The following is a 14035-nucleotide window of genomic DNA, read 5'->3' on the forward strand; positions in this document are numbered from 1 at the left end:
ATCAGTGCAAGTGATGCACTATATTTATATATATATACACTTCCCTTCACCCGTATGACTAAATATAAAAATATATATAAAGAAATCACATTAAATGTGTAAACATCCTAAATGTAGAAATACACTATCCACCTAGTTTGACAAACAAGTGTGATGTGCACAAATGTCGTAGTGATAAGCGCAAATATCATCGTGTCCATATATGGGCATCACATTTTTTGTCACAGTTTGATAGTGTAGACAGAGCTTTAGGCTGGCGTAGGCCTTTGTGTGTGAACTAGGCATCCTAAGCCAAGTCAGTCTTACGCAATACGTGTGAACATAACCCTTAGACTACGCTTGCAACACATAGATTTGCACCATAAATCATAACCTACAATAATGTACATAGATAGAGTACATAGATGTGACATAGATGTGATCTATATCCATTTTAGTAACTAACAAAGTATCATCTATATATAAATTATGTCTAATAAATTATCCAATCAGCATTAAGTCAAAATCATTGATTGACCTATTAAAACATAAATTACACTACATACTAAATAAACAATGATACTATAATAAAACTATGTATTATTATTAATTCAAAACTAATTATTGTTGTTCTTAGGTTAAAATCTTGCACTATTCCTGTTTTACAGCATACAATATTGTAGTAATTATCTGTTCAATATTTTCTGATTTTTTTATCATGCATTTTTACAATTTGTAACACAATTATTGGTTATTTTCCAATATTCCAAAGCTTATAGATTTTTTCCTTAATATGGGTATGTTTCAGTATATTTCACAAAAATATTTGCAAAATATACAAAACAATGTCAGTATCTAAAAATAACATAATACGTATTAATACAAATACAACAGATTAGCAAATCATTCAACTGTGGACTTGCTTGCACGATATTGAAGTTTCGAAATTAAAAGTTAACATGCATTGCTGAATAATAGTTTACAGAGATTCTTCAAATCTAGGTCTATGCTTCACTAAGAATTTCCATATAAGTATCAGCCACCATTGAGGAAATAAATAACTCTAACCTAATAAGCCGTTACATCTGATGCAATCAACTTGATTAACAAATGAAATAACAAAATCAACAAATGTTGTTTACATGATAGTTTGCTATAAATGCTTTGGACTATTTTTTGTGGTTATATTTCAACTCTATAAATTGAAAGGTAATAAATAACAAATAATATATTAGTCCGGTCAAACTACAATTTGACCTAAACAAAATTAGAACAGAATTTATTTTTCTTGTAGGTACTTCCTAAGACCCATCTGAACAACATATAAAAAATGGAGAAAAAGGGAGATGAAGAAAAATTGCTTAAATTGCATATAACTAAAATGGCCACTTTCTCTCAATTTTACCTAAATATCAGTATTAAAGCATCTGATTTTGGCAAATATTTGTTCAACCACAGTTATTAAACATATATTTTGCAAGAAACTATCACTGGAGATATTAAAATAAATTGTTTAAAAATTCAAGATGATAAAATATAGTTCAAAATGGCTGCCATTTTTCTCAAAGGGAAAAGTTTGAGAAAGATGTATAGTTCTTAAACCCGATTTATTAGAAAAAAATATATAGTGTACGGAATCACTAAAATGTCAGAAACAAAATTTATTTTAAAGCATATTATTTTAATTTTCTAAGATTCAATCATTTTAAAATGAGGACAAAGGTAGACTAATTTCTTTCTTTTGTTATTAATTCAAATAACCCTGTTGCTGTGCATTACATTTTTTCTAAAATATTTACAGTGTACACTGTATTAAACCATAGAGGAAATATCCTCCATGATTAAACATGTGTGAATTCTCACTGATATGTATGTCACACTCTAGTCTCAAGAAAGTAACTTTACCTTTCCTTTTTTATATAACATTGTTGCATTAATTTTAAATTTGAATGAAAAAACAATCTGAATATTTGCATTTGTAACATTAAAATAGTTGTTTAACAAGGAAAAGCACCATACAATATGTAATTCCTATCTTATGTATTTTGTGATATACAGTATTATTTTATTATAATTACATCTCCAAATTCTGTCTCTACCCCCTTCCCCAAAACAAATCAAGTTATTTAGATAGTTGGTGCGTGTTTACATACAATTGTTAACCAAATTTGTTGTTTAACTGCAAACAAGACCTTTTTTTCTCATTAAATAGTTTTTTAGTGTTGTTTTCATTAAAGTATATCGCAGGGTTTTTTCCCTTTGCATTCCCTTCAATCATATATTTTTTTAAATGTGATTCACTGATTTTGTTACCTATGGTTGAGTGATAATTTGTCTGCCTATAACCCTTTTGGACAATTTTTTGCATCATTTCATTATATCAACAAAAAAGCAACTGAAAAATGTTTCAAACACCCACGCCAATCAGATAAATTGTCTGATAAAAGCTTTTCTTAGGGTAAAAAAAGGTTTAACAACACACCCAAAATATCAAACAAGCATAATTGATTCTGCTTAGTTGTATATAATGGAGGTTTTAGATTAGATATCACATAACTGGACAGAAGCAGAAAAGAAGAACATTATGAGATTCTTAATTATTTGTGTGTACTTCATAACAAGATATATTTTAATAAATGGATATGGTAAATATGATTATGTTATATATGATAGGGTATTAGGTATATTGTTAGTTAAATAGTATCTAACTTTCTGTTGTATTTACATATTTTTCTGTATTATTTTAATTGAACTATTTGTATACTAGCTCTTTTCTTTTTTAACATATACAGATATTAATATTAATATCTATATTATAAGTGAGAGAGTTTGTACATTTGCTTGTTTTATACACATTGTTTATTTTTATAAAATACTCTTTTTAACAAAAGTTAAAAGTATAGCACAACTTTTTAAAAAGAGGTTATTGCACAATCTGCCTGTAAAAAAAAAAGCATGCAAAATAATTTTACGGAATAACCACTTTATGAAAAGACACCAAGGTATATGTTACAATTTTGCGAATCAGTCAAAAAATCTAACAAACTCTGTTCTTGGTTACCAAAATTTAGATTCAAAGAAAATGGTATCTCCCTCAGAAATTCTAATTTCTTTATCTGCTGTCTATACCAAACAGCATGTCATAGTTCAATTCTGAACATGGTTAATTGTTGAATAATAAGAAAATTTATCAATAATAAATTACAGTACTAATAAATGTCTTTTAAATTGAAAAAATAAAATTGAAAAAGTTACAAATATATCAGAGCGATAAAATAATGAAATAAACTAGATTTGAACTCATCACTATGGACGAGTTAGGTCATCCGTTGTGCAAATGCCACATGCACGTCATACGTTAGAATATTGAGCACATAAAAACTATATGCCATTGTGACCTAAAGAAAATAACATGCTGTTAGTTGTGCTCTCTATTTTGTGTCTTACTACGTACAGTGCAGCATGGAGGAGCTATAACATATTGACATTTACTGTAATGATGAAAATAAGAGACCCAAGTAATTCACGTTTTTTCATTAAAATTTTTAAAACGGTAAATCATGCGAACGATAACTTTCTGTGGAACTTGCCATTTTTTTTCATCAGAAAGTTAGCGCATGATATAAATTACACTTTGCTAAGTTTCAATTTAAAATGTTATTTCGTTTTTAACCTATTATATGTTATACGCGAAATTCATAAAATTGTGCGTGCAATTGTAAACATCATGAAAATGTTGGCTGCACAACTTCATGTGAATGACGATACGTTGAGAAAGTTACGAATTGTTATGTTTGCAAGTTTTAGAGATATGTGAGACACAAAAATTACAGAAAGAATGAATAAAAAAAAAGATGATGATGATGATCTTTGACAATCACAAGGGTGTATCTTCTTAAAAATTGAAATAGCACTATACAGTAGAAATGTCTGATATAACACTGTATCCTTATTATTGCTATCGATGCCATCATCTTCATTATTAGTATTTATAATACATTCCATGTAGTTGAATAGTATTCAACTACATGGAATGTATCTGTTCTACAGCATGCTATATTGGATTACTTAATGATGATGATGCTTGTAATACAAATCTCATGTTGACTAACTGGGAGCGGAGTGTTGAATACGTTCCTGAATCCGGATATATCAATGATTTTGCCCTTCCTTATGGATGGTACCGACTTATGAATGAAGGTGACAGGATTGACGTCACCATGCCAACCTCCAGGCCAGGAACTTACCACTGTGGTACCAAATACCCAATATGGATTGATGGTAAATAATCATTATCTTGGAACTTAGACTTAGGATTTTAAATCTACGAACAGAGACTTAAGCCTTGATATTGAATGCTACTAAAACCACTAATAGAATATTAAGTATATACACTATTAAAATGATGTCCAGTACCACTACAACCACTAAAGTTACACATGTCTTTTATTGTTTTCATGTCGCATTTATTTCTCATGTTTTAAGTTTGAGTAAATCTTTTCCAATAGGTGTTTATCCAGATATCTCTGATGGTTTTCAAAATATGAAGGCCTGTGTAGATGCAGGATTTGATTCTTGTTACTTTGAACTATCAATTTGTATAACGGCATGCAACTCACCTGAAGGCATCTACTATGTACATCTGTTATATGGTGCACCAGGAAGTGACATGGCATATTGCACAGGTTGGTTCAATTTGAAAATCATGATATAAAAAGACAACCTTGATTTCTAATTATGCTATGAAATGGAATTTCCAGAAATGGATGAGAATAAAGTATGAATCTATCTATCTATGAATCTATCTATCATCTGATTTCAGATTCCCGTCTACCTTGCCAGAATGGAACCACTTCAGAAACAGGTTTTGAACCATGTGGCTGTGAGTTTTTAAATATATCAAAGTTATGTTTCCAAATCATTTCATGAAAATTATGAATAAAAATATTTTAAACTAATCCAGTAGCCACCCTTGAGCTGGCACAAAATGTCTTTCTGAATTTTAAATGCAAAAGAATTCTGATTTTGGGAAAGTTTTTTGATTTTCAATGAGTTTATTTAAAGGAAAATGTTTCATTTCATTTATATAAATTATTGTACAGATTATTACCCTATACTGAATGGAAAACCAATAGTAGACTTCCAAGTTAAAGACACAGGAATAGCAGCTGTTTGTAATTATACAAATGAGAATATTGATGAAGAAATGGATTTTCTTGTAATGTGGTACATAAATGATGAATTTGTTTATGAGGAAGAAGTTGACGAAAACTTTGATAGTACAGTAGTTGCATTCATTAGTGATGAACATGATTGTGGAGACGGTGAGCCTAACCAATGCATCCTAAACGAGAGACTGAACTCACAGGCAAGTTGCTATTAGTTATACTGTATAATGATGGCCATTTCAAATTGCCTAGCCAAACTCTGATGAGTTTACACACACCACACATACACCATTTACACTGCAGGTGGTTGCCACAATGTGTGTGTTAAACTCTACGTAATGTGAAAGGGCTATTAGAGGACATGCACTAATAATTGTCTGAACACTAATAAAAGAAAAAGGCCTTGGTTATAATAATGAAGTGTATGCTTGCTCGTGTTTGAAACTTGTTGATTAGTGAACCATTCAGTTACTAATTGAAGTTAATCTGTATTTTTAGATTCATTGTGAAGTTAGAGCAAGATTCAGCAACACAAGCTATGTTGAGTTTCCACCAGGAGTAAAAAGCAACACCATCTATGCTGGGCTAATTGTAAGTAGTAACTTTGCAAGCTATGTTGAGTTTCCACCAGGAGTGAAAAGCAACACCATATATGCCGGGCTAATTTTAAGTAGTAACTTTGCAAGCTATGTTGAGTTGAGTTTCCACCAGGAGTCAAAAGCAACACCATCTATGCCAGGATTATAGTAAGTAGTAACTTTGCAAGCTATGTAGAGTTTCCACCAGGAGTAAAAAGCAACACCATCTATGCCGGGCTAATTGTAAGTAGTAACTTTGCAAGCTATGTTGAGTTTCCACCAGGAGTGAAAAGCATCACCATCTATGCCGGGCTAATTGTAAGTAGTAACTTTGCAAGCTATGTTGAGTTGAGTTTCCACCAGGAGTCAAAAAGCAACACCATCTATGCCGGGATTATAGTAAGTAGTAACTTTGCAAGCTATGTAGAGTTTCCACCAGGAGTTAAAAGCAACACCATCTATGCCAGGCTTATTGTAAGTAGTAACTTTGCAAGCTATGTTGAGTTTCCACCAGGAGTCAAAAAGCAACACCATCTATGCCGGGATTATAGTAAGTAGTAACTTTGCAAGCTATGTAGAGTTTCCACCAGGAGTTAAAAGCAACACCATCTATGCCAGGCTTATTGTAAGTAGTAACTTTGCAATCTATGTTGAGTTTCCACCAGGAGTCAAAAGCAACACCATCTATGCCGGGCTTATTGTAAGTAGTAACTTTGCTTGTCCCATATAGAATCTGTATCTATCCTGAGCGGAAACCGCCTGCCCTCTTTACGTTTTTTGTAAATGGTTATAAGAAATAATTTTATCTTTGTTTTACCATTACTCGTCTGTGTAAATTGGCCTTAATGACAGTATATTCGTAGGCAAACATTACTGCTCTACCAATTAGTGATTAATGACAGTGATATGATGTTAATGACATAAAAAATAAATCAAAATAGAAATATTTCAAATAATTTTTACAGATTGAACCAAATAATACTGTGATTATAAGTGAAAGTGATGAAGGCCAGGACATTACTGTTACATCAACATTTCCAATAGTTTTACAAAAAAATATTCAAGGTCAGACAAAAATCAATATTCACATAATATTTGACGACGATGATGTGCTGGTACCGGAGTGTATGCAATCGGTAACAAACGATGCTCCAGCCGTGTATAAAGTCTTTGCGAAACGAGACGACATTAATGATGGGGATAAGTTTCCATACATCCAATTTATTGGCGATAGGACTAGCTTTTCTCTAGAAGCATCAAGAATATGGAGAAATCAAGAAAATGTAATCCAACCACTCACTGTAAGTGAATTTACTTAAGAAATGTTTGTCCTGATAAAGAATATGCTATTGAATTACCAATTACACCATATTTGCTCCTGGGCTAATCATAAGTCCAGTTAAATGACTAGCAACAGAAAATGTTGTAATGAAATATACTACCCTTCACTTTTAAACAACAAAGGCACACCATAAACAACGAGCAATTAAATAAATTGTATTTACATTAAGCTTTGGTAAAAAATAATTACAAACATTTTACATCAAAGTAAACAATAAATTGGTTCACGATTTTATAAACTTATTGATGACAAAACTGAAAAGTATCTCAACATATAATGAATATACAAACAAAATATATATAATTTTATAGGTAATTGTACAAGATGTACCAAGTGATACACTTTGTGAAATAACTGGGGATCCACACATCACAACATTTGATAACTGGTAGGTTTTTGTTAAATTACATCCAAAATACATTCCTTCACTGCTGATTTGCGATATGATAGGGAGTTTTTATGTAATACTTATTTGTGGATAAATTTAATGGGAATACAAAATAATAATCTCTCATCTTTCAAAGCAGTATCCACTTTGGGATCCTAAATATTATAAAGAAAAATTGTAATGGACAAATTGTGGACAAAATATATCAAATAGCAGTAATATCTACATTTAAAGTTATCTAATTTATAAACTGTTTCCTGGTAAAATAATGAATATTTAATTTTCAATGATTACAACAATTTAAAAACACTATTTTTTGTTATTAATGTAAAGGTATTATCATCTATATGAACCTGGGGATTATTTGCTGTACAAACACAACTATCTACCAATACAGGTCAGTATAAAATATTACACAAATATTGAATGTATATTAAAAGATTGAATTTTATAACACAGTCTGTGTCATTTGATTGGTTGATTTTGTATCACATGTTATTCAATGGCCAGCCTTTTTATAAAACCGTTGAGACAGGTTGATAAATGATGGAAATGAAAACCAACCTATAGAGTGTGCTGAGTATATGTCTCTGCTCTACATTTGTAATCAGAGCGCCACCTTTTTGCTGTTACTTTTCTTCGATTGAAGATGAAAGCATCAATTTTGTATTTGATTAATATAAACAGGTGAAATAATTATTGTGCAGTATTTGTTTTTTTCATTCGTTGGAAGACTGCATTCAATTTTATTCCATGAGGTCATAGAACACCAGAAATCATGAAAACACTGTCCTCATATAATCATTCATTCTCGTATACTATTTAACAAGGCAGAGCTATATATCATTTCAACAAATAAATTGCCCTTCAACACAAAACTTGTAGCTTCTATCTTGATTTTGATATCAATTGGCGAATAATACTTATATTTTCAAACTATTCTGAAATTGATAGCCAGAAAAAAAAAACTGCAACAACCAGTTGGTGTTACAAAATTATTGCATAATTATTGCTTAATGTGTTAATAGTAAGGACATAACAGCCTTTGCTGTGCCCATCACAAACAAAATCAGAATATAATTTCTATGCATGTTATTATTATTATTATTTTGTAAAATGTAGGTTCAAGTACGAGTAGTACCTTGTTGTGATTCTAGGGGTATCAACTGTGCTGTTGCATGTACCTGTGGAGTTGCGGTACAAATTGGTAATACATACCATTACATGGTTCGATGTAATAACAACCAGGTAGACAGTAACAATCATATAATCTACATGAAAACAGCAACGGGTGAATTCATTCCAGGGGTACAGACATCGGATACAAGAGTTAAACTAGCTACATATGACGACGGGGAGAAAATACCTTCGTCAGACATAAAACCTATAAGTAGAACATATACAGTAAGTATGGTAGTGCTTAAAAAATACACTCAATATAGATCTATAGGCAGGCTAAGGCCAGTGACATAAGGAAATGAGCGCTCACTGGCTAAACCCAGGGCCTTATGGGGGCCGAGCAGTGCCTAGAGAAAAAAACCGGCATTAAAATATGTCGAAAAAGGCTAAAAACGTCCGAGGCCTCCAGCGTTGGAAGGCCACTTAGGATTCCTAAACAAACCAAGGGCCTCAGGTCTCTACATTATGCCACTGGCTAAGGCTAGGCTAAAAATAATTCTCTGTATTATAACTTTATTTTATGATTTATGTAGATCACATTACCAACTGGATCAATAGTAACAGCTAGTTTATATCAGAGTACATACTTCCATGTGTCATTAACCGCTTCCTCTGATGATTCTGGAAATGTTGAAGGTCTGTGTGGCAATTTTGATACAATAGATGAAAATGATGTGTATTATAAAAATGGAAACATCAATTATGATTGTCACCCTGAATGTGACAAATTTGAATATGGTGCAATTGCAACAGAAGAATTTTCTGAAATTTGGAGGTAGGATTTAAATATTTTTCATGTTGTTGTTGTTGTCATGTTTTCATATGCTATTGTAGTTCTATTTATTATTATTTGAAAAAACTTAACTTAAATAAAACAAAAGGTATTTAATGATATGAAATATTAAATGTACATAAAGACATAAAATAATTTCAGGGTTGACAAAAGTAAGAATTTATTTCTTGGTAATCTTGATTATGGTGATCGGTATGAGCAAGTTGCCTACTGTACATGTGGTGAAAATGGTAACATCAAAAGTTGTAAGTATTGCGATGGACGATTTGATGGTGGATCTTTTGAATGTGAATCGAATGGGATAGGAAAAAGATCAGTAGAGGATGAAACAGATGACCTAGTTGGCGATTTTGAATTTGAGCCGCTTGTGTATGATACCAACTTCGAAAAAACGGTATTCTGACTTTTAAACTTAGATTACAGTTAGTAATTAGTTGACTAAGGCAATAAGTTTAAAAACTAAATTGAAATATGTGAAAATAGTTAAAAAGAAATGAACACTCATAACAAACAGATGTTTGTAATGTTATGTTTTGGACGAACCTATATGCTTTTAAAGGTCCACCTGACCTATAAACAAATTTATACATACACACAAAGCATTTGAATTCCTTTTCATTTCATTGTACCCCTTGGGCAATTTCAGTTACCCGCCCAAAAAGTACTGGTTTATACTAGACGAAAATATACTTTGATGTCTTTTTTTTGTCGTCTACAAAACCCTCACCATTTTTAACTCAGTATTTAAGTAGTAGCTATTTAGGCAAGTGCAGTAAACATTGAACACAATCGTATGCCTATTCTTGTAACAAATATCATCAAAGGAAATTAAACTATTACACATTTTCTGATTTAAAATAGGTCCCAGAGTTTCCAACTCCAAGTGGTTTAACTGAAGAGTACACCAGAAGACTTTGTAATGAGACGCTTGTAAATTCCACTACTTACAGTTTGTGTTTAAACACAATCAACAATGGTTCAGTTGTTATTGATGATATTATTGAAGGATGTGTTGTTGATGTCAAGGTAGGTTCTATAAGGACAATATAATAAATAGATGAAAATTAGCTATAAGAAAAGATACTTGAAATACAAAAGAACTCCTTTTAAGCTCTGCCTACACTATCAAATTAGTTTGACAAAATGTATCCAAATATGGTAGTGATATTCCCAAATATGGTAGTGATATGATATCATCATGTCCATATATGGGCACATCACATTTTTTTGTCACATAAAGTTTGATAGTGTAGATAGAGCTTTAGAACTTCTCATGATCATTTAAAAACTATTTTCAAGAGCTGTGTACAACTATTTCATATTATGGAAACAAGCAATTGAAGTTATTATTTTTGTTATCCTTGTAGGTATTTGATGATGTATCTATTGCCAAAGATACAATATTAATTCTGCAGGAGCGTTGTAAGGTTGTCCTTACCAAAAATCCTATCTATTGGGAAAAGACAGAAAATGGTACTCTAGCTCCACCTACAGATATACTAGATAAAATATGTGTAAACGAGTGTAATGGAATGGGTGAATGTATAAATGGTACATGTGAATGTAACGATGGATTAGGAGGAAATGATTGTTCAATCTCTCTGGTTGAACCCCCTCTAGTGTTTGCTGTTCTTGGAGATGGAATCTGTGATGTACGGGAAAGGCCATGTAAATCAGCAAAAGTTTTTGGTAAAAACTTTTTGGAAGAAATGAATATCACCTGTCATCTACAACACATTGGTGTAAGTTTTTAATCCATTAAATATTTATTCATACATTTCAGAATAAACCTAACAGCATCAAAAAAATAATTTACGTCTTGACTTACAATGGCTATACTGGTGACAATCTTTCTTTTTGTCGTGGGAACTCTTTCAATGCCTTAAAACCCTTCTGTATTGAAAGCTTTCTGTGGCACTGGAAAAATAATAAATATAACTAATCCTTTTTTTTAGGTTAATGAGAATGGTATTGTGGTACTTACCAAAGAACATGTGCTTCCTGGTATATTTAGAACGCCTGAAGAGGTTAAATGTCCTCTACCAGAACCCACAGTTAAACATGAGGCACCCAGAGAGGGCACTGTTGCCAGTGGCTACCTGATAGCAATCAGTAATGATGGTGAATTGATAAGTGAAAGTATGGCAGCAATGTTTCTATATGATTCAGTTTGTCAGACTTGTAACTCATCAGCTGGAAAGTGTACATTCAAGGTAAACAATTTTATGTTTTGTCTCCAATGCATCAATCTAAATAGGGAAAAGTTATAAATATCCTCTGTATCATCTTCATTATAATTTAGTTTAATCAATTTTGTTTCAGGAAAATTCCTGTAATATTAACGGTCGTTGCTATGCAGCATTAGAAACAAACCCAGCAGATGACTGCCAACAATGTCTCCCAGAAGAAAGCGTTGATAAGTGGTCAAGAAAACAAGGTTTGTTCCTTACCATAAAAACTGGGTCCAAATCTTTTGCACCTGCAATATTTCAGTATTCTATATCACCAAGTCCAAAAACGTCTTTCCTTTCCTTTGTCTTCTGTAAAAAAACAGAGTGTACTAGTAGAGAATAAAAGATATAGAGTATATTTGTTTAAATGGAATATTTTTCATATTATAATTTACTTATATCTGCCTCCTAAGCAGGCAAGGCAAGTTTAAATATATTTGCATACATTTTTATCAGCCAGGAAAACACAAAGATCATACGTGTCATTACTCTAACCCTGTATGTTCTCAGCAAATACTATTTGTTTATCAGATTCAGAAGACAGTGTTTGTAAGGATGATGTCTCTCAGTCTTACACCACTTTGATTATTTGCTCAGTAGCTGGAGTAGTAGTCTTTCTCCTAATACTGATAGGACTGGTTGTAATCTGCAAAAGGTAAAATACGCATTATTCTATCAATTGTTAGATTCATTTTGAACTATTTTTAAACATACACATGTTCAGTAAAAAAACCTGAAATATTGTAAATTTAATATTTTGCTTTCAGATGCAAAAGCAGATCCGATGCAGATTCAAAAAATACAATAGTAGTCTACTCAAAAGAATCAAAATCAGGTATTTCTAAAATTGTACTCACAATTTATAGAATAGTAAAATAAAATATGTATAAACATTTTGGCAAAAGCTTTGCTATAGATACTTATGAATAAAGGGCATTGTCAAGATTTGTAGGAAGGGGGTACCTAAATGATTAGTGAGATTTATCCTGAGTTTTCTGTTTGTGGAGGAAACAGAAATCAATTAAATAAAAATAAATAAATATGAACAAAAAAAAGCTTTGTAAAAAATATAACATTTTTGTAACTTATTCCAAAAAATGTGGGTGTTCTTTTGCAAAAAAAACACACCATCATTGCTCCTGTTTTTATTTGATCAATTAGCACATAAAAAATGATGTTTCATTTCAAGTAACATTTATTTCTTCTTTCAAATATTACGTTAACATTTGACAAAATAAAGTATTCAAATAAATGATTAATATACTTGATTAAAAAAAAACATATCAAATTTTAAAAATATGCTAAAAAGAAGAGACTAGTGCCGAAGAAGTTATACATCAATTGGATTACTCCAATTGACACTTGTGCCGGGCAAGCCAGGTACAATAAGTGTAAACAAATTGTGAGTAATGAAAAAAAGAACATAAAGACAGAACAAAACACACAAAAAAAATCAAACAAACAATGAACGATACATATGGTAATTATTTTCATTCTTTTTCTTGTAGGAGTGGACAATTTGCAATGAAACATTTATAGTTCATCTATAGTGACACAAAATGAAAACCATATTGAATAGCAAGAAAGATAGTATTAGACCATTTTCAATATGCAACTCAGCAGTTTGATAATAAATTAGTCATTTTAAATATAAATATTATATACTTACCCACTATATATTTTACATATTTATAAGCAGATGTATATTTTTATACCATTAGATATAAAAGATGGAAAATAATACAAAATAGACAATATAATTACTAAGATGCTAATGATGAAACAATGTTATAGATAGTTGAATTTAAAATGAATTGCTTGAAATATGCATTATGCATTCTCATATTGTAGTTGATTAGTGAGTTCATTTGAACCTAATACACCTACATGAACATTTAATATTAATAATTGCAAGGGAAGAAGGTATGCTTATTATTCAGGAAATTTTGTTTACTAATTCAATAGATAAATAGATGATGATAAGATAAGTAGCAATTTTTTTTACCTTAAAAAAATACATTAAAAATACTTACCTACCATAACTTTACTATGGATATGGGAGAATGCATTACCTTCATCATACATCCATTCCTATCAAAATAAAAAAATTTAGCACAGTTAGGGGAAAATGGCTGTGGTCATGTTTACAAAGTGATAACTGATAACTTAGCCTTTTGCCATTTTCTCCAGACTGAGCACACAATTGTAACAAATGTTTACTACAATGATTTATTTGTAAATTTCCCTCCCAAAGATGGCACAATTATGACCAACTTCCACATTATTACATTACATATTAAGTGTTTTTTATGTTTCTTGTAAACTTTATTCAATCAATCAATATTTGGTATTTTTACTTAATAAATAAGTTTCCAGA

General features: G+C 31.1%; 1 protein-coding gene across 1 annotated transcript; it reads left to right on the forward strand.

The window, feature by feature from the left end:
- The first annotated feature begins 3874 nt into the window (after window positions 1-3874).
- On the forward strand, window positions 3875-13824 carry LOC144848887 (uncharacterized). Its single transcript, XM_078705839.1, has 20 exons — window positions 3875-4260; window positions 4488-4664; window positions 4802-4861; window positions 5082-5347; window positions 5646-5893; window positions 5977-6124; window positions 6240-6425; window positions 6691-7026; window positions 7379-7455; window positions 7789-7852; window positions 8578-8859; window positions 9168-9409; window positions 9569-9821; window positions 10289-10453; window positions 10795-11169; window positions 11383-11640; window positions 11750-11864; window positions 12190-12313; window positions 12426-12493; window positions 13167-13824. The coding sequence occupies exons 1-20, from the start codon at window positions 4008-4010 to the stop codon at window positions 13184-13186; spliced, it is 3717 nt and encodes a 1238-aa protein (XP_078561965.1). The 5' UTR covers window positions 3875-4007; the 3' UTR covers window positions 13187-13824.
- The last annotated feature ends 211 nt before the right edge of the window (window positions 13825-14035 follow it).

Source organism: Antedon bifida, chromosome 7 (assembly GCF_963402885.1).
Source record: "Antedon bifida chromosome 7, ecAntBifi1.1, whole genome shotgun sequence".
NCBI classification, from domain to species: Eukaryota; Metazoa; Echinodermata; class Crinoidea; order Comatulida; family Antedonidae; genus Antedon; species Antedon bifida.